Source organism: Petaurus breviceps, unplaced genomic scaffold (genome assembly GCF_028583685.1).
Source record: "Petaurus breviceps papuanus isolate PSGF00001 unplaced genomic scaffold, PetGlider_PUasm1.0 38, whole genome shotgun sequence".
Taxonomy (NCBI): Eukaryota; Metazoa; Chordata; class Mammalia; order Diprotodontia; family Petauridae; genus Petaurus; species Petaurus breviceps.
In genome coordinates this window covers 67,436,362-67,458,232 of record NW_027186304.1, presented here as the reverse complement: position 1 = coordinate 67,458,232, position 21,871 = coordinate 67,436,362, and the positions used below count along the sequence as shown (strand labels likewise).

Sequence of the window (21,871 nt, the reverse complement as noted above, 5' to 3'; positions counted from 1 at the left end):
ATGGGCCGGCCGTGTGGCAAGAGTAAGGGATGCCAGGTAAACAGACAGAGTGCCCCATTGGTGCCCTTGAAATGTCAGAAGAAAGCCAGAAACACTTCTAGCATGTTGGGCAGACCTTCTGTGGCATACTGTTGGGAGTACCTGGACTAGAGTCCCATAAGATGGAGATGGTCAGGAAAACTGTGATCTGCACTGTTGTAGGGAAATCCCAAGTCAGAAAGATCATAGATCCAGCTGAACATTTAAGTGTATAATGACTAATGATCTTAGTAATGACTCTGAATCACCACAAAAAGTTAAATTCTCAAGGGTTCGTCAATAACAGTTTGGGCTTTGGGTTATAAATATATTTGGCCATGGCAATTCATGAAATTGTCTGCCACAGTATGAAAGGGTACAAATTTGTGTTGGTAGAAGTTTGTCCCACATAATAAAATAAAAGACCTTTTGAAGCTTTAAAATGTCCTTGAAATAAGAAAGTATGGGATGTATTTTAAAAGATTCTAATTAAAAATGAGTTTACCATGTTTTGTTACAACAAAACAAAATTATCCAAAATAACAAAAATAAAGCATTTTTTTGCACAACATAAAATGTGATACTAGAAATTCATTAAGGAAGAAAAAATAAGTCACAGAAATACAGAGATATTTCACTCAGTTCTCTTTCCTTTGAACTTGACCACTAAATATCCCTTTGGTCAGCTAAATAAGACATTTTCTTGCTTAAAAATCAAAGTATTGAATTCATTAGCCTGCCAAATACTTTACTCCATACCCCACACTAAGTGTTATATTCTACATCTCTGCTAAACATAATTCAACCTAAAAAGTGTTGTTCATTTTTATTTATTATTTAATCTTTACTATTAATTATAGTGGCTAAACTTAGGCGATAGGTCAACATATTTCTGAAAGACCTTCAATTTATCAAGTATTGCATCTCTTTGATTGTTTTGGAACCTCTCCTGATACCTATGGACTTAGTTCAAGGCCACTCTTGTAGCTGTCCAGCAGATGATGCTTTTTTTAAGGTCCTGATAGAACAAGTGGTAAATTGTTTGCTTTGGCCATTTAAGTTCAGGTTAATGAATCTGTGTTCTCCTGTATAAAAAAACTTATGCTGAGGTCTATGTTCAACATGTCCTTACTCACTTGAACACAGGTTGAACACAGCTGCTCAGAAGTTCTCTCTAGGATTTCAAAATGTTGACAATATCTTTGATCTGGGGCATTGTTGTGGCAGTATGCTGTTGCTTGTGGCTTATTATTGGAATAAGGAGGAGGTAAGCAATATCTTTTACATTACATTTGAGTTCATTTCATTTGAGACTTGTCTATACTTGGTATCATATAATGTTTACTTTGTGTGCTTAAACACAGTAGTGTTTCCTAACTTTTGCTCATTTTTAAATGCCTTTTTAGGAACCTCTAAAGTCAGAGTTTCTCTGGGCAATCTTCATGGCCTTTGGAGTTATCTTTTTTTTTTTTTTTGCTTTTTGGAGGGGGAAGGCAGGGTAATTGGGGTTAAGTGACTTACCCAAGGTCACATGGCTAGTAAGTGTTAAGTGTCTGAGATCATATTTGAACTCAGGTCCTCCTAACTCCAGGACTGGTGCTCTACTGACCATGCCACCTAGCCGCCCCTGGAGTTATCTTAAGAAAGTGAGAATTTCATTTTAATAATAGATATGTTCAATGCAGGTGATGGAGGAAGAAATCAATAAAAATGAAAAAATAACATATGCATACATATATAAGTCATAAGAACATATAAAATCAGTATGGTATAGTGGACAAAGGGCCAAAGTTGGAGTCGAGAAGATCTGGGTTTAAATTCTGCCTCTAACACATACTAGCTGTATGATGTGGAGACAAGTTATTTATCCTCTTGGGCCCCAGAAAATTCTCTATGACTACAAATTATAGAATATCTGCTGATCTGAACTAGTGGAAGGGATTTCCATAATGGTCGAAGTTCTTTACACTGATAAAATCACAGGTCTGGGCCACAGACCCACATGTATAGTCATATTTACATATACATTTACATAAGATATTAAATGCATTGGGTAGAACTTCACAGAACATCAGTATTTTATTCCAGAGTTTCTTTTGGTGATAAGAAGAAACCAGCAATGTGGTAGCAATTTGACTGGGATGTGGTACAAATGGTGGAAGTCAGCTTTGAAGAATCAGAGGGAAAGTTTTTTTCCCCTCTGTGGCCATAACTATGTGACTGGTGATTAACAAGCATTTATGAAGTGACTATTATATGCCCAGCACATAATAGAGATACAGGTACTATCAATGAAGCAAGTACTAATCACAAGGAGTTTGTATTCCAATAAGGGAGATAACAAGGACATAAGCATATACAGAATAAATAGAGAATAAATGCAAAATTGTTCAATACAAGAAATTTTGGGTGGAAGGTACTAGCAATCTAGGGAATCGGGAAAGGCTTCTTATAGAATGTGGCTTTTGAGATGCGGACTGAAGGAAGAGAGGGATTCTCTAGGATGGAAGTGAGGAGAGAGTTCATTCCAGGTTCAGGGTGCAAAAGCATGGAACTGGAGATGCAGCATAGAGCTGGAGGTGGAGCACAGAGATGGAGATGGAGTGCTGTGGGTAAGGAAGAGAGAGACCAGTTCCCAGAGTACAGATAGGGGAGTGACATGCACTGGGACTTGGTAGATTTCAGTAAGGTCATGAAAGCTTTGAAAGCTGAGTAGAGATGTTTATATTGGATTCTAGAGGTAATAAGGAGCCATTGGAATTGACTGAATGGGAGTATGATATAATCAGATCTCTATTTAAGGAAAATCACTTGGTCAGCAGCATATAAGATGGACATAAGTGAGAAGAAACTTGAGGTAGAGTGACCTATTAAAAGGGTATTAAAATAGTCTAGGTCAGAGATGATGAGGGACTGAAATAAAGAGGTGATTGTGTGAGTAGAGAGGAGGGGTGAGATGCAAGACATGTTGAGGGTGGAGAAGCAGCAAGATTTGACAACTGATTGGGCTCATGGGAGGAAGGAGGGTGAGGAGGAGAAGATGATGCTAAAATTACAAATCTGGAAAACTGCAAGAGTGGTAGTACCTTTGACAGAAAGAAAGCTGGATTGGGGGAGGGGAGAAATGATAATTAGTTCAATTTTATACACATTGAGTTTGAGTTTTCTCCAGAACATCAAGTTCAAAATGCTTAACAGTCAATTGTAAAACAAGATTAAAATTGGGGGTGGGGCAGGGCTGCATATATAGATGTAGCACTCATTAACAAAGGTGATAATTAAACCCATGAATGTTGATGAAATCACTCAGAGAGAATACAGATGATATGTTAGGTCAAATAACTATTTTGATAAAAGAATAGTGCCTCATTTATATGAGTCTCCAAGCAGATTTTTGGGAAGTCTGTACTGAGTTTCATGTTCTGGAAAAAGCTAATTGACCATGCTCAACCTCTCTGGTGTGTATTTTTCTATTGCAGGCATATAGGAGAACCACCTCTGGACAATGGGCTAATTCCATATGTAGGATGTGCTCTGCAATTTGGAGCCAATCCACTTGAATTCCTCAGGACAAATAAAAGGAAATATGGCCATATTTTTACATGCAAACTAATGGGAAAATATGTGCATTTTATTACCAATCCTTTTTCATATGATACAGTAATGCGGCATGGAAAATACTTTGACTGGAAAAAATTTAATTTTGCTACCTCTGCAAAGGTATCAGTTTTTTAAACTTTCTTTCAGTTTAGCTTTCCATCACATTATTCCTTATGTATATCCACTTGTCTGTCTGACTGCTATTCTATCCTTAATCACTGAGGTCCTCTCTTAGGTCTGATCCTAACATTATGGGAACTCTGGGTTTGAAAAGGTTATAGGAGCAAAGTAGAAGCTTTGGTGAGGGCCATCAAGCTAGAAAGTCTTTGAGAAGAGACCTGGAAATACCATAAACTGAAGACCAACCTAGCTCAATTTGGAAAGGCTTCTCATACTCAGGCTACCTACCAGTGATAATTCTTAAACTTTTTCCTGGCCATAGGGATTTACAAATATGGCACAGTGGAACATTTGGGTTCAAACTCAACTTCTGACATTCACTAGACTTATGACTATGTTCAAGTCACTCAACTTCTCTCAATCTCAGTCTATTCATCTGTAAAATGGGGGACAAATAATACTTCTAGTATCTACCTACATTGCCAGATTGTTGTTAAATTCAAATGTGATCATGTATTTAAAGTGCTTTGAAAACTTTATTATGGAGCTTAAAATTCATTAATGAAGGGGTTGCCATCTATTGGGTGTAGGGATATCCTCCTTGATGAAATCTTTGAATTACTGAACTGCCATATGTTAAAAATATTTCTCAAATACCTTTTAGTGCCTTCATTCTACCACTAATTTTAAGTTTCAGAGTTGGAGTAATTGTAATTTTCCTTAACCATACCATTGATCACTCTGATACTGATCCTATGATTTTGCCAATGTGGGTATTCTCTTCACAGACACATAACTAAACCCTTTCATACCTTCATGTACTATGTAATCTTTATGAATATTTCCCCTGACTTATAAGGATTTTTATGTCATGTCAATGTTTCAGGGTTGTTGGCCATGATAATCATGAGATGATGAATTACATGACATCTTCATAATTGTCATCCATAACCCACATTTATGTAGAGCTTAAAGGCTTTATAAAGTACTTTTCCCATTTTATAAAAGAGAAATCTGAAGTTTAGAGGGGTTGTGACTCCACAATCTCAAATTATAATAAAAATAAGCATTTAATAGCTTAAAGGGCAAAACAAGTGTTTAGGTGTTTAAATTTGCTTTAAAGTTTGTAAAGAACTTTATAAATATTAACTTATTTGATACTCACCACAGCCCTGGGTGGTAGGTGCTATTTTTTATCACTCTAATTTTACAGATAAAAAAAAAAACTGAGAGAAAGTGGTTAAGTGTCTTGTCTAGGAACTGCACAGTTATTGCATGTGTGCTGTCAGATTTGAATTCAGTTCTTACTGACTCCAGAACAATTGCTTGGTGCACTGCATTACCTAGCTTCCTCAAATTCTAAATTCCAACCCAGGTCTTTTGGCTATGGATTTAATACTCTTTCTATAATACCATGATGTTTATAAATAATGGGTCAAGCATTACCTAGTCAGAAAGTAAATTGAAGAAAAATTGTCTTACAAAAAAAGAAAAAAAATTAATTTTTTTTGTTTCTAAGGTGCCTGATTGCTAATTTAAAAAACACTTAAATACATATTTACTGAGTGTCTACTAAGTATGTGGCACTTAGGTGCTATGGGAGATATAAAGAAGCAGCTCAGCCTTCAAGGAGCTTAAAATCTAGTTGAAGACAAAAGACACATACATATAAGAGAATAACTAACAATAGAAGGCAGTGTATGGCAAGTTCCAAATGTTTTAAAGTTTTACTTAGAAAAGCTAAAGCTGCAAATAAATTCAATATACACATAAAAGCATTGTCTGATGTCACAGGAACTGTCCTTAGTGCTGAGGATACATAGGTAAAAATAAAACTGACTCAACCCTTTCACGTTCTACTGGGAGAAATACAGATAAGTAAATACAAAATATAATGCAGCAAATCCAAAGCAATTTGGCAAGATGAAGAGAGAAACTAGAATAATTAATAGAGAACCATAGGGATGGTATCCAAGGGAATAGGAAATCAGCAAGGACACCAGCACACAGTATGTCTAAGAAGCAGTAGGTAGAGCAGTACAGCTATAATAGAGTGTGTTGCAAAGTTGTTAAGGTAATGCCTTTTGAATAGTAATTTATTAAATTCTAGTCAGAATGATAATTTAAAAATTCTATGACCTACACAAAATATATGACCTTGTACGTTCAGGGAATACTTTAGTCTCATAAAAGAATCAATTTGACTATAGAGTATTTGGGGATTCCTCATTTAAAGACTTCTCTTCTTCAAGATATTTGTAACCTTTGAAACTTTATGGTTTTCATACTTTGTGTGCAAAATACCTATGATTATCATTTCTGTTTTAATTTATTCACTGATACCATGTTAAGTTTTCATTTTCTCACACACATTCTGTTTGATGACAGGTATTTGGGCATAGAAGCATTGATCCCAGTGATGGAAATACTACTGAAAATGTACATGAGACTTTCATTAAAACCTTGCAGGGGAATGCCTTGAATTCCCTCACTGAAGCCATGATGGAAAATCTCCAATATGCCATGAGGCCACCAGTTCTTTCCAAAAAAAATCCTGATAGCTGGGTGACAGAGGGCATGTATTCCTTTTGCTACAGGGTGATGTTTGAGGCTGGCTATTTGACCCTCTTTGGCAAAGATCTTAAGAGGCAAGAAGCACAGAGATCATTCATCCTAAATAACCTTAATAACTTCAAGCAATTTGACAAGATCTTCCCAGCCTTGGTAGCAGGACTTCCAATCCATATGTTTAAGAGTGCTCACAATGCAAGGGAGAAATTGGCTGAAGCCCTGAAGCATGAAAATCTACAGAAGAGAGATAATATCTCAGAACTGATCACTACCCGCATGTTCCTGAATGACACCCTCTCAACCTTTGATGATATGGAGAAGGCAAAAACTCACCTGGCTTTACTTTGGGCAGCACAAGCTAATACACTCCCTGCCACTTTCTGGTGCTTATTCCACACAATTAGGTAAAATAATATTGGTGCAGAAAGAAGAAAGTTACCTTTTCGACAGCTAGCCTTACACTTAGAGTTCTTGTCATGTCAGGGACTGAGAGCCTTAAGCTAAACAGGAGTGCTTATATTAAGTCCATGATGCATTCTGTAGCAGCAGCCAAAAAATATTAATTAACTGTTTCAGACAGGTACTAGGGTCATGTTTCATTTTTCACCCTCAAATATCCATTGTGATTTTATTATTCATTCTGATTCAATCATCATCCTTCAGTCCTGTGGAAGCTAAACTTAATCTTTTCCCTTTATACATTTATATGTATATGTGCTATCTACTTACATATTTATTATATCATATCTCATCCCTTTATATAGTATATATTTATATATAATATTTTCATCATAAACTTTTACATATGTAATTGTTTACTAGTCAAGGAAATTGGCAGAGCCTCCCTAAAACAATTCTATGAAAATACTCTGTGCTCATGTCAGAGGGAAGAAATGACTTTACAGTAAAGTAAAATCATGGAATGAATATTGTATAATTAATGCAAGTAACAATTTACATTCATATGGAACCTTGAAATTCACAAAGTGTTTTCCTGACAACAGCCTTTATATGGGTTGTCCTCATATTAGGACACAGAAAATAAGCTCCAAGAAATAAAGTGACTTGCTCTACGGTCCACAGCTACTGAGTACCACAGTGAAGCTTTCAAGTTTTCTTGCCTGCAAATCCATCGCTCTTTGCTCTTGACCATGCTGCAGTTAATTACAACCACACAACCAACACATAGCCAACATTCTTCAGACAAATATTTCCCACTAACGTCTATTTTGTAGCACATGCCTCTTGACATGGCACTCATGCATAAAATGAAATCGCATGAAAACTTTTATGTGTTAGTCACCATTTGGCAATTCAGAGTGCTGCATAATAATTTTGTGACAAAGCAGAAAACTTCCTATTCTGGAAGAAATCATAGGATCATAGACTTTGAGAGGCAGTGAGGCATAGTGGATTGAGTTCTAGACAAGGAGCTCCAAGATCTATGCTTAAATTCTCCCTTTAATACTTCACAAGCAAATCATTAATGTCCCTAATCCTGTTTCCTCATCTTTAAAATGACAACACCAACACCTGTAGTACCTAGCTCAGGGTTGTTTGTGATGGTCAACTGAGATAATGTATACAAAGTATGTTGCAAATCTTTTTTTTTTTTTTTGAGCAATCAGGGTTAAGTAACTTGCTCAAGGTTACACGGCCAGTTATGTCTGGGTGTGGTGCTGAGTGTCTGAGCCCGGGATTCGATCTCCAGGTCGTCCCAACACTGGAGCCGGTACTCTTACTCGCTGAGCCACCTGGCCGCCCCTAAGCAATTGGGGTTAAGTAACTTGCTCAAGGTTACATGGCCAGGTGTTTCTGGGTGGGTGCTAAGTGTCTGAGCCCGGGATTTGATCTCCAGGTCGTTCTGACACTGAAGCCAGTGCTCTTGCTTGCTGTGCTACCTGGCCTCCCCCATATATTGCAAATCTTAAAGTGCTATATAGATATCTGCTATTTTTATACTTACAGACTTCTAGAAGGAGAAAAAAAAAACCTTAAATATTTCAAGGTCATCTAGCCCAGTCCTTTCATGTTGAAAAGATGGAAGTAGGGATTTAAAAAGTGAATGTTTTAGGGCAGCTAGGTGGCACAGTGAATAGAGCACCGGCCCTGGAGTCAGGAGGACCTGAATTCAAATGCGGCCTCAGACAATTAATACTTACTAGCTGTGTGACCTTGGGCAAGTCACTTAACCCCAATTACCCTGCCTTCCCCCCTCCAACCCCCTACCCCAAAGTGAATGTTTTTTCTATTTGAAGTTTGACCACAATGATATAGGACATACAGAATGATATTTTTATAGGTTTTTTTTTAAAGATACAAAATGAGACCTTTTTCCTGAGTTATTTAACTTCCCCTTTCCCTTATGAGAAACAATAATTTGTAATGATGATACTATATTACATATTTACTACAGGCATATCTAATTGCAAATTTACTTCTTGTCAATGAAAACTAAATTGGAATACTGCATACTTTCCCAAGATTCCCTTAGTCTTGACCAAATATAAGAGAAGGAAAAAAATTTAAATCTACAAAACAATTTGGTATAATGAAAAAATAACATTCTGTACATCTTTTCTTTCTTTTGTCTTTTGACAGGACTCCAGAAGCAATGAAGACAGCTACAGAAGAAGTCAGAAAAACTTTAGAAAATTCTGGCCAAAAAAGTAGCTTTGAAGGCAAACCTATAAACCTGAGTCAAATGCAGCTAAATGATATGCCAGTGCTAGGTATGCTGAGCACTTGCATTGCCACAGAACACTTTCCCAAGGTTTCATTTTCCATATTATTCAGTCCAATGAACTAGATAATAATAACAAAAATTCTTTGAAGACAAATTCTTTGACTTTCAACCAAAAACAATTAAAAGGCAATGAAAAGATGAGATGATATCAAGGAATTGTCCATCAGAGCTTACTTTTTCACTTCGTCTAGGACAACCTTTACCTTTTTATTACCCATTTCTTTTTACTTCTTTTGTTTCTTTAGGTAGGAAGAAATCCTATATGACTCCAAATATCCATTGGTAAAACCTGAAACATATCAATGGTTCAAGCTTTAGTTAACACATGCCAAAATATCCATCTGTATAAAAATGGAAAAGTTCAGTTTGTTTTGTTTATCCAGTGCCAAACATCTGGATACTTATAAACAATCACAAATGATTAGTTGAATTTAAAAAATTTTATCCAGATGTTTAGTATAATGTACATGTAGCCATGTAGTATTATTCCATAGGATTATGAAGTCCAAAGTCCTATTGACGGTTTGGAATTTTGTCTTTAAAGATCAAAAGATCATATTGGACCTTGATTTTCAGATTCGAAAGTCCATCCAAATGATGTTGTACAATGATCAGGAACAGAGTAACAACAAAGAAGAGTTAGAAAAGTCTGAGGAAAAGCTTGTCATATTCTGCTTTTAATTCCAATCTTTTATGTTCATCTGCTTTTTATTTTGTCTAAGTTTTGTTATGAGCTTGCAAACAGTGGGACCTAAATACATATTTCATAAGATTATAGAAGTATAGTTGGAAGGGACCTTAAAAGTTATCTAGTCCAACTCCTTCCTTTTTTAGATGAGTAAACTGAGGCCAAGGAAAGTTGAGTGACTTGTCTATAACTGCACAAATATTAAGTGTCAGAGCTAGGATTCAAACCAACCCAAATAATCTTTCTCCAAAGCCAGCACTACTGTCACTGTAAAACATTTGATTTGAATAGTTATATATTATATGGGATGATTATACCCTGTAAGTTCTTTAAAAACTTGTTTGTTCTTTGTTATAGACAGCATAATCAAGGAAGCTTTACGACTTTCCAGTGCATCCTTGAACATCCGAGCCGCTAAGGAGGATTTCACTTTGCATTTAGAGGAGGGATCCTATAAAATCCGAAAGGATGACATAATAGCTCTTTATCCCCAGCTGTTGCACTTAGACCCCAAAATCTACCCCGATCCCTTGGTAAGTGATTTTTCATCAAAGCCTCTATCAAAACTGAACATTTAGCAAAAATAAATTGAGAATATACCTTTGCACAGGTGTTTCTTGATTTGTGTGATGCTAAAAGTTTGGATGTGTGGAAGTATTTGGATGATTTTTCCCCTAATTTTCGTCCTGACATTGAGCATTCTGCAAATAAATATAGCTCCATTGTAGGTATATTATTGGTAATAAGGTTGACACTTCTTTGTTTTCTCCTTAAAACAGTCCAAAATGTGAAACATCAGCGTTATATTTTGCCTTTCATCTAGATTCCCCAAATCCAGGAAACTGTGCCTACTATAATAGTATCATTTAGTTTCTGTCCATGATTCCTAACTCTTAATTCAATCCAACTCAGAAAGTCAGTCTTCTAGGAGAGAAGACTAAAAAGTTTTCATTTCCTATCTTTTCTCATGTGTCCTTCATCCTTGGATAAGTTCAACTCCATTGTAAAAGCCTTAAGTTACTAAATTACTATTGTGAAATAAGAGATAAACAGAATTTACAACTTTTAAATTTAGTTCAACAAAGTATAATTAAAGATAATGTAAAAGTATCTCAAACTGGTTCTTAAGGTGTTTTTTCTCTATTGTGATTGCAGGTTTTCAAATATGACCGTTTCCTCAATGAAAATGGAAAACCAAAGACCAGCTTCTATTGTAATGGTATCAAGTTAAAATATTACTATATGCCGTTTGGATCAGGACTGACACTGTGTCCTGGAAGGTTGTTTGCTGTCCATGAAATCAAGCAATTTTTGATTCTGATGCTTTCCTACTTTGAAATGCAGCTTGTTGATAGTCAAGTTAAATGCCCTCCTTTAGACCAGTCTCGTGTAGGTTTGGGCATTTTACCACCAACAAATGATATTGATTTCAAATACAAACCAAAACACTTGTAACTGTTTTACTGATAGAACAAGGGAACACTAGGTAATGTTATATGTCCAAATAAACTCATTGCCTCAAGCAATGATGGCAGGCAGAATGAACAATGTTGTCTACAGCATGGAAGGAAAAGCACAGGATTTAGAGATGGATATGTATTTGAACCTCAGCTCTGATACTTACTACTTGTTTGAACATCATCAAGTTAATTAGTCACTCTGGGAATTGGTTTCCTCATTTGCAAAATGGGAAGGAGGTATTGCACCAAATGATTTCAAAATTCCTTCCTGCTTTGGGCTCATGTGTTTCAATAGTTCTATTTTTATTTATCAGTACTTATTAATAAAGTATGACATCCTAGGAATAATTTTAGATACCATATAGAATTGTGCTCCTGCAAAGAATAGTTTAAAATTATTCTTTGTTTAAATTAATGGATAAACCTATTTTTTTTTTTTTGCCTTTGGGAGGGCAATTTGGGTTAAGTAACTTGCCCAAGGTTACACAGTTAGTTTTTTTGTGTGGGTGTTAAGTGTCTGAGGCCAGAACCGAACTTAGGTCCTCTTGACTCCAAGGTCGGCTCTTTACTCACTGCGCCACCTAGCTACCCCAACTTTCTTTCAATTAAAGCCTACATTTTATTCTAGGGAGAAGGGGCAGGGAATTGATATTTTTTCAGGAGGTAAGGTTGTAGTTAGTTGAGAATTTTTTTTCCTAAGGAAACTCCTTTTTGTTTTTACAAAAATCAGCCAACCATTATTTAGAAAAATTAACAACAAACATAAAAAGTGATTCACGTTTTAGTGAAACTGCCAGTCTGGCACATTGATGGTTTCTTCAGCTGTGAGAATGGTTTTTACAAAGACTTAGCAATTCAGATATTAAAGCTAAGTGGTGGAATGTCTTTCAACTGTCCTTGAATATTAGATAATTAAGGCAACCTAATTTTCCAATTTTAAAAGGTAATTTCAATGTACTAATAACATTTAACTTTGTTGTAAATATATTTTCTTTTAGTATCTATTAATTTATTGTCTCAGAAATATCTAGCTGTTTAACTATGGGTGTAAGTGATAACATCTCACTTATTCTTATATTTGAACCAATCTTGGTAAGGAGAGCTTTCTAGAAAACAAAAGACAATTTCATTTTTCTCCTCAATGAAAAGCATGTGGCTTTTAAATATTATGTCTGGAAGGTGTATCGGCCAGACAAAACCTGACACTTTAAATCTATAGTTATAAAAACACCACGAAGCTTGCAATCATTTATTTTCAAACACTTAGCTTTCAGATTTTATTTTATTATTTTTTACTGCTAAATGCAATGTATTACAAATAGAAAACAATAATTTATGACTATATAATAGTGTTTTAACTATTGTGAATAACCTAGATTTGATTTAATATTTTATGTATCAGCTGTTATCTGTGATGGTGTTATTCATACATGTTTATATCTATGTATAATTTATATTTAGTATATTTCTTTTATATTGTACAGAAAATATTAAGAAAATGATAAGGGTGTAACTATTTTTCTGAAATGGTTTATTCATTTTAACTTGCATTAGATCATTAAAAATAAAAACTACCTCAGGCATATTTCTAAAAACATATCTTATCCTCAGAATTTTAAAATGTTTTTTATTTATATAATATTTCATTTTCTCTCAGTTATACGTAAAAATAATTTTTAACATTCATTTTTAAAACTTTGAGTTTCAAATTCTCTCCCTTCCTCCCTTCTCACCCCCCTTCATTGAGAAGGCAAGCAATTCAATATAGGTTATGCATGTATAATCATGCAAAACATTGCCGTAATAGTCCTATTGTGAAAGAAAATATCAATAAAAAAACCTCTCAAGAAAAATAAATAAAGTTTAAAAAAAGTATGTATATCTGTATTCAGACACCATAAATTCTTTCTCTGGGGATGGATAGCATTTTTCATTATAAGTCCTTCCAATTTGTCTTGGATCATTTTATACTCAGAATATTAAATTAGGTATATTTATATTAATTAAAATAGGTAGCTATAGATCTGCAAAAACAATGAGTGTTCACAAAAGAAAAGGCATCTCAAAACAAAAGCAAAATAAATTGACTACTAATAATAAATATTTATATAGTGCCTACTACATGCCTGGCACTGTGCTAAACACTTCCTAATTATGATCTCATTTGATCTTGTCGGTGCTATTTTCCTTATTTCACAAATGAAGAAATGGACAAACGGGCTAAATGACTTGGCCAGGGTAATACAACTTCAAGTGTGAACCTGGATTTAAATTTAGGTCTTCCTAACTTGAGGCCCAGCACCCCAGCACTGTGCTACCTTGCTGTTCCTATGTACTGAGGCAATCCAGTTAAAAAAATTAAATGTCCCTACATGGTGCATAATTTTAAAATACATCATTTCTATTACAAAGCAGTATTGCTGCAGTAAAGCCTTGATAAAGTATAGTCTCCAGGGACTTTATCATGAGACTATCTTTAGAAGAGAGATTATTTTCATGAAATTATAGCTTTGTAGAATTGGAAGTGATGGGGCAGCTAGGTGGCATAGTGAATAGAACACCAGCCCTGGAATCAGGAGGACCTGAGTTCAAATCCTGCCTCGGACACTTAACACTTGCTAGCCATGTGACCTTGGGCAAGTCACTTAACCCCAATTGCCCTGCCTTCCCCCCTCCAAAAAAAAAAAAAGAATAGGAAGTGCTTTTGTCAGTCATCTAATGCTACCTATATTTAACCAATGCATGAATTGACTGCATAACACTGCAAAGTAGTGGTCATTCAGCCTTTGCATGGATACTAAGAGTGGCTAGGAACCATTTCATTAGAATATATTAGAACTTGGGGCGGCCAGGTGGCTCAGCGAGTAAGAGCACCGGCTCCAGTGTCGGGATGACCTGGATCAAATCCGGGCTCAGATACTGAGCACCACACCCAGAAATAATAACTGGCCGTGTAACCTTGAGCAAGTTACTTAACCCCACTTGCTTTAAAAAAAAAAAGAATATATTAGAACCCATTTCATTTCCAGATAAATCACATTGTTGAGAAAATCTTCCTTCTGTTGATTAAAAGTATGTTTGCCTGTTCTTTCAACCTGTTTGTCCTAATTCTTCTGCATTAAAACAGAATAATTCCAAGCCATCTTCAATGTGATACTCCTTTTTTTCCCAAACACTTATTAGTATTTTGTTTTTTTTCCAATTACATGTAAAGTTTTCAACATTAATTTTTGTAGGATTTTGAGTTCCCAATTTTTCTCCCTCTTCCCTGCCCAAGACAGCAAGCAATCTGATATAGATTAGACATGTACAATCATGTTAAACATAGTTCTGCATTAGTAATATTGTGAAAGAAGAATCAGAACAAAAGGGAAAAACCACAAGAAAGAAAAAGCAAAAATAAAAAAAAGTGAAAATAGTATGCTTCAATCTGCATTCAGGCTCCACAATTCTTTCTCTGAATGTGCTTAACATTTTCAATCGTGAGTCTTTTGGAATTGTCTTAGATCCTTGTATTGCTGAGAAGTTCGAAGTGTATCATAGTTTATTGTTGCACAATGTTGCTGTTGCCATGTACAATGTTCTGCTGGTTCTTCTCACTTCACTCAGCATCAGTTGATTCAAGTCTTTCCAAGTTTTTTTCTGAAATCTACTTGCTCATCCTTTCTTATAGTACAATGGTATTCCACTAAATTCATATACCACAACTTGTTCAGCCGTTCCCCAATAGACAGGCACCTCCTCAATTTCCAATTCTTTGCCACCACAAAAAGAGCCGATATAAATATTTTTGTACATGTAAGTCCTTCTCTGTTTTTAATGATCTCTTTGGAATATAGACCTAGTAGTAGTATTGCTGAATCAAAGGCTATGCATAGTTTTATAGCCCTTTGGGCATTGTTCCAACTGGTTCTCCAGAATGGTTGGATCAGTTTATAACTCCACTAACAATGCATTAGTGTTCTAATTTTCCACATCTTCTCCAACATTTATAATTTTCCTTTTCTATCATATTAGCCAATCTGATAGGTTGTGATGTGGAAACTCAGAGTTGTTTTAATTTGCATTTCTCTACAGTGATTTAGGGCATTTTCCCCCATATGACTATAGATAGCTTTGGTTTCTTTGTCTGAAAACTGCCTGTTTATATCTTTTGACCATTTATCAATTGGAGGACACTTCTTTAAATGAAGACAAAGATCATAGTCTCCCTCTAAATATTATATTTTTGAGGCTAAATGTCACCAGTGTTTTAACTGACCATTGTACAATATCGTTTTCTACTTACTGTCCCAATCATTCTCCTTTGAACACACTTGAGCTTTTTCAACAAACCTCTTAAAATGTGGTAGCCTGAATAATAATAGTAAAGCTAACATTTATATAACACTTGAAGGTTTGCAAACCACAAAAAGCAACGAATCTCTTAAAATGTGATACCCAGAATAATAATAATAAAGCTAATTTTGCAAAGCACATATATTATCTCATTGAATACTCCTAACTCTGTGAGGTAGCTGGTTATACTCCAAATTGGGTCCAGCCAGGAAAAAAGGATGATACTTCTAATTCCTTGACCTTTCCATATTCTTTAGTTCATCTTTCCACATTTACTTCATTTGTTTCTATATGAAGCCTTGCCATTACTTTGAAATGGCCTGCCACTTTCATGTTTTACTAGTTACTATCCTAGACTTCCTTGACTCCCTGCCCTGCTATTCCTGACCTAAAAATTCTAATTTGTTGGCAAAATCTCTTCCCTTCAATTTAATTTTGCCTTTCTTGCCTTGGATTTGATGAGCATCACTGGAAAAAGTCACAAAATCGAGCTGATTTCATCTACTTCAAAATTGTTGGTATAATAGGGGCAGCTAAGTGGTTCAGTGAATAGAGCACTGGCCCTGGAGTCAGGAGGACCTGAGTTCAAAGCTGGCCTCAGACACTTAACACAAAAACTGGCCGTGTGACCTTGGGCAAGTCACTTAACCCCAATTGCTCTAAAAAAAGGCAAAAAAAATTGTTGGTATATAACCTCTGCTGGATCCTTGCTGCTATTCAATAACTCTTGATCTTCTTTACTAGAGCCCTAAACTCAGTAACCACAGTGACTCGCTTCAGGATCTCACCTACTCCACTGCTCCTTACCCCCTTTTCAAGTAGATAAATTAGTCTCCTCCTTCACTGAATCTTGGGTTTAGAAGTGATGTCAAAAGCCTTCTACTGCATCCTATACGTGAACAGGAATCCCACATAAAGCATTCTCAACAGATGATCATCCAGCATTCACTTGAAGATCTCTCAGTACCTTTGAGAGACATTCCATTCCATTTTGGAAGAGCTCTAAGCATTAGGAAAATTTTCCTTCTATGGAGCTGAAACCTGTATCTGTAACTTTTGCCCCCTTGCTCCTAAGGAGACTAAGCAGAAGTCAGTCCTTCCACAGGAAGTCCTCTAAATACTTTAAGACAACTAAACAACCTCTTCTCCAGGATAAACATTCTAAGCTCATTCAACTGACTGAAAAATTCAACCGATTCTGAAATCAGAAGGAATAGGTTTTCAAAGGGCCATAAGCTCACAGATTTGGAGATAGAAGGGCTTTCAGAGATAATCTAGTCCAAGCTCTACCTGCATCAAAAAATTCTATCTACAACATGACCAACCTCTTTGTTTGAAAGAAAGTTGGTCCATCAATTTAAACAAAGAATAATTTTAAACTATTCTTTGTAGAAGTGATGGGATGCTTGGGATCTATGTTTGTAATACCAGTTTGTAACATCAGTTTATTAAATCTATTTGTAAAACCAGTCTGTAAAATCACATTTCCCCCTCCCCAGCCTCAGAGCATTAACTCTGCCCCTTCCCCCTGCCAGCACTCTGCCCAGAAACAACTCATGAATTGTTTATTTCTGCTTGGAACAATAACAAGCTATACCTATGAATCCTTCACTAAGCCATCTGTAAACATTTTAGCTTAGGCTCCCCTTAGTAAAGTGGCCAGCTGCATCTATGAATCCTTCAACACACTATCTATAGGTTAACTCCTTAGCCAATTATACACATACTGAGTCTCTGTTAGCCTTGGTTCCCAACATCCATCTTGTCAAACATGACACTGATGGGTGTCAGACTAGGCACTTCTCAGTCAGCCCTTGACCACTAGCTGACTTAGTGACTGTTTCATGCCTAAAACCACACCTCCAGGTAGCTCCCCCTTGGGCTATTTCCCAGTGAATTATGGGCAACATGCCTGTGCAGTTGATATTAAAAGTGCATGTTCCTTTAAGCACTGACCACTCCTTAACTCCTCCCTAATCCCACTCTTACTCAGTTAGCATAATTGACATCTGATTTACTGTCTTGACTCCTTAAAACTATACCTGTGACTTCTTTAAGTTTGCAGGTTCCCTAAGAACCCCTGCCCACTGTAAAGCATCACAATAAACTTTTACAATCATGACTTCAAAGTTCGTTTGAGCCTAGTGAATTCCTTCCAGACTCAGGGACTCTGATCATTTATTAGAGACCCCTCTATAACCTATTGCCATTCCCCCCATAGGAAGCACAATTCTATATGAATCTGAGGTGCTGCTAGGACATCCAGGTAAATATATATGCCCTGCAGATAGAGGGATATACAAGTCTGGACCTCAGGGTGGTGTTTTCTTTATCCACTTTGGGAGATAACCAAAATGTTTTAATATTTGTGGATCCCTGTAAATAAGTAGTTTCTTCTGCATGCTCCCACCCACTCCATCTCTTCTTGATAACTGGTGTCCCTTGTTCTAAAATATTGGGAAACAATTACACATGGAAACTAGAGTACATGGCTCATTTATGACCAGCACCAAATTGCGTGATGAGGCAGGGTTTATTATTTGCTAAAACCTACCAGAGGGTGGAAGGGTTCACAGATTGTGCCTGGCAAGGTAAATTGTTGACTGTCCGAAGAAAAGATAATGATATTTTGATTAGGTCAATATTGTTACAAGGTTCCAAGTTGTACTAGAGAGACAATGTGGCAAAGGGGATAAAAGTATGGTAGGGATCAGAGTTTTCTCTTAGTATTGTTTTTTGTTTTTTTTCTGCTTTTTTTTGCAGGGAGGAAAAAGGGCAATTGGGGTTAAGTGACTTGCCCAAGGTCACACAGTTAGAAAGTGTTGTGTCTGAGATTGGATTTGAACTCAGGTCCTCCTGACTCCAGGGCCAGTGCTCTATTCACTGTACCACTTAACTGCTCCTTTTAGTATTGTTTTTCTGTCGCTGACTCCCTGATTAGCTTTGAGCTTGCCATCTAACTTCTCTGTTACTCCACCAGTTCTGAATTTTTTGATCTGGACAAAGGAGAATGAATCCAGAGTGCTATCAGGTATTTGCTTTGTGGCAAAGGGAGCTAAATCACTCATCTTGCAATTTTATGTCGAGTAATAATAGGCTTGTCACACCTGAGAACTCTTCCTAGTAACTTTGTTTCATGTGAGTAGCCCAGATTGCCTTGAGGAGTCATAAACCCTGAATAATCTGTCTATTGCAAAAGTATGGATGTTGTAACATATAGGTGGAGTGTCTTAGTCTCTCAACTATCTACAAATTAACAAATCCCTGTGTGTTAAAAGTTTGTGGGTGGGGGTGGCTAGGTGCTTCAGTGAATAGAGCACCGGCCCTAGAGTCAGGAGGACCTGGGTTCGGATGCGACCTCAGACACTTAGCACCAAAAAAACATAGCTGTGTGACTTTGGGTAAGTCACTTAACCCCAATTTCCCTCCAAAAAGCAAAAAAAAAAAAAGTTCGTGGGTAAATCAGTTATTTGAAACTCAGAATACATCTTTTTAAATTTTAAAAAATCCTATGACAATGACTATGGGTTTCCAAACAAAGTCTTACTATATTGCAAAGTGTAAGCTGAAATTGAACAAGGGGGGCAGGTTTCTATGGATTGTGATCTGCTTGGTTAGACAGAATATTCACTTGGCTGAAATGACATCCTTTTGGGATCCATTGGGATGTTAGATCCTTCTGCCTTTGCAACTTTGTATTTTTCATGTTTTTTCCTGGATGTAAGTATTAGAACATCACAATCACTAGAGAATCCAAATTGCATGCGATCTGAAGGACACTGGTGAGACAGGCAAATGGTGGCTGTGAGTAGGCCTTAGCATATTACCACTGAAAAGTTACATTCAAGAAATGACAGAAATTAGATGATCCAGGAAATTTATGACAAGAAAAAGAATAAGGCCAGACAAATAATAAGTATGGCCATTCCCCCCATCGGAAGCACAATTCTATATGAATCTGAGGTGCTGCTAGGACATCCAGTAGGTTAAGAGTCCAAGAACTATACTGGTACCTGTATAAGGTTAAAAGACAAAGAGGAAGGCCCTGAAAATGTTAAATAGATCCTTGATGAAGACTTTTTTGGGAAGATGCAAAAAGACTCACCCTGGGTAAAGTGTGGATGGTTTCATTACACACCACTGATGAGATTACAGATTCACCGAAATATTATTGCACTTTTGAAACGCTGGGCCTTGGCAGTCAAAAACACACAGAACACACAAAAATACTGTTGCACAATTAGAAATGAAACAAAACAAAAAAACAATAAAGTTAAATAAGAAATCTATTTTATTTTTATTTATTAATTTAAAAAATACTATGAACATTGGTGCTTGAGATAGAAACTTAATAAGAGGATGAGTTTGAGAATTCTGTTGAGCTTCTGAAGGGTATTTTTGGACACTTTGAAGAGTTTTATTATTTCAAAAATGATGACCTCTCTTTTTCTTGATACAGATATATTACTGGTCTGAAATTTATCAGTCACACTTGAGGTCACTTTTGTTGTTGTTGCCCACAAATGGGATGATCGAAGGGATAGTGTTTTAGTGCCTTTCATTACTTTCAAATCCGGCCTCAGACACTTAACACTTACTAGCCGAGTGACCTCGGACAAATCATTTAACCCCAATTGCCCCACCTTCCCCCCTCCAAAAAAAAAAGCAAAAAATAAAAATAAAAGAATGGTTTTTACAGCTAGGAAGAAAATAAGAGAATTTATGTGGAGGAATGAAAAGTTAAGAATATCAAGGAAATCGACGGAAAAAAACAGGCTGCAATGGGCCCTAACAGGTCTCACCTATACTACAAAACTGTAATCATCAAAACAATTTTGTATTAGGTAAGAAATAGAAGTTGATCAGTGAAAGAAGCAAATTAGTGCAGTAATTTAGTGTTTGATAAACTGAAAGATACCAGTTATTGGGATAAAAAACTAACTATTTGAATAAAACTGTTGGGAGAAATGGAAAGTAGTCTGGCAGAAACTATTCATAGAACAAGATCTTATACCACATATCAAAATAAGTTCAAAATGGGTACATGCTTTAGAAATAATGAATGATATCATAAGCAAATTAGTAGAACAGGGGAAAAAATTACCTGTCAGATCTATGGACAAGGGAAGAATTCATGACTACACAAGAGAGAAAGGTTCATGGGAGATAAAGTGCATAATTTTGATTCCATAAATTTTTTTTTTAAATCACACAAAACCAATGCATCTAAAAGTATAAGAACAGCATGAAACTGGGGGAAATTTTTTTGCCCCAGGTTTCTGTGATAAAAGTCAAATCTCTAAAATATAGGAAACTGAGTCAAATTTACAAGAATAAGAGCCATTCCATAAATTGATAAATTGTCACAGGATATGAAAGAGCAATTTTCAGAAGAAAAAAAAATCCAAGTTATCAAGAGCCATGTGGAAAAAAAATTATCTAAATCACTAATCACTAGAGAAATTCAAAATATAACAACTCTGAGGTACCACCTCACATTTAAAAGATCGACTAAGATAACAAAAATGGAAAATGACAAATGCTAGAAAGGACGTGGGAAAATAGATACACTAATGCATTGTTGGTGGTGCTGTGAACTAGTCCAACAACTCAAGAAATCAATTTGGAAGGGGCAGCTAGGTGGTGCAGTGAATAGAGCACCAACCCCAGAGTCAGGAGGACTGGAGTTCAAATCCGGCCTCAGACACTTAACACTTACTAACTGTGTTACCTTGGGCAAGTCACTTAACCCCAATTGCCCTGCCTTACCCCCTCCAAAAATCCCCCCCCCAAAAGGGAAGAAATTAATTTGGAACTATGCCCTAAGGGTTAAGCATACCCTTTGACTCAGTAATACTGCTACTAGGATTATATCCCAAAGAGATCACAGAAAGAGGAAAATGATCCACATGTACAAAAACATTTATAGTAGATCATTTTTTGTGTGTATGCATAGTGGCAAAGAATTGGAGACTCAGGGGCTACCTAGAATGCTATTGTAGTATAAGAAATGATGAAGGCAGTGGTTTCAGTAAAATCTAGGAAGACTTGTATGAACTAATACAAAGTGAAGTGACTGGAACAAAAAGAACAATTTATACAATAATATTGTATTATTGTAAATATAATCAACTCTAAAGGACTTAGTAATTCTGATCAGCACAATGACACACCATGATTTGAAAGGACTCACTATAAAACATGCTACTCACTTCCAGAGAAAGAATTGCACTCAGAGTGCAAATTGAAGCACATTTTTTTTCTTTCCTCCCTCCCTTCTTCTTCTTCCTCTCTCCCTCCCTCTCTCCCTCCCTTCCTACCTTCCTTCCT

At 36.2% G+C, this 21,871-nt stretch overlaps 1 protein-coding gene across 1 annotated transcript; it reads left to right on the top strand.

Annotated features, from left to right (window-relative positions):
- Positions 1-1,205: 1,205 nt before the first annotated feature.
- Positions 1,206-11,457, top strand: CYP7A1 (cytochrome P450 family 7 subfamily A member 1). The gene is made up of 6 exons (XM_069099514.1): positions 1,206-1,285; positions 3,498-3,738; positions 6,127-6,713; positions 8,911-9,041; positions 10,101-10,276; positions 10,899-11,457. Exons 1-6 carry the CDS (start codon positions 1,206-1,208, stop codon positions 11,196-11,198), a joined length of 1,515 nt encoding a protein of 504 aa, XP_068955615.1. The 3' UTR covers positions 11,199-11,457.
- Positions 11,458-21,871: the final 10,414 nt, after the last annotated feature.

Bases quoted from the DNA above. Each gene is read 5' to 3' on its own strand.
- CYP7A1 (XM_069099514.1), top strand. From the start codon at position 1,206: ATGTTGACAATATCTTTGATCTGGGGCATTGTTGTGGCAGTATGCTGT. The intron at 1,286-3,497 runs GTAAGCAATATC...TTTCTATTGCAG, and splicing joins ATTATTGGAATAAGGAGGAG to GCATATAGGAGAACCACCTC. The intron at 10,277-10,898 runs GTAAGTGATTTT...TTGTGATTGCAG, and splicing joins AAATCTACCCCGATCCCTTG to GTTTTCAAATATGACCGTTT.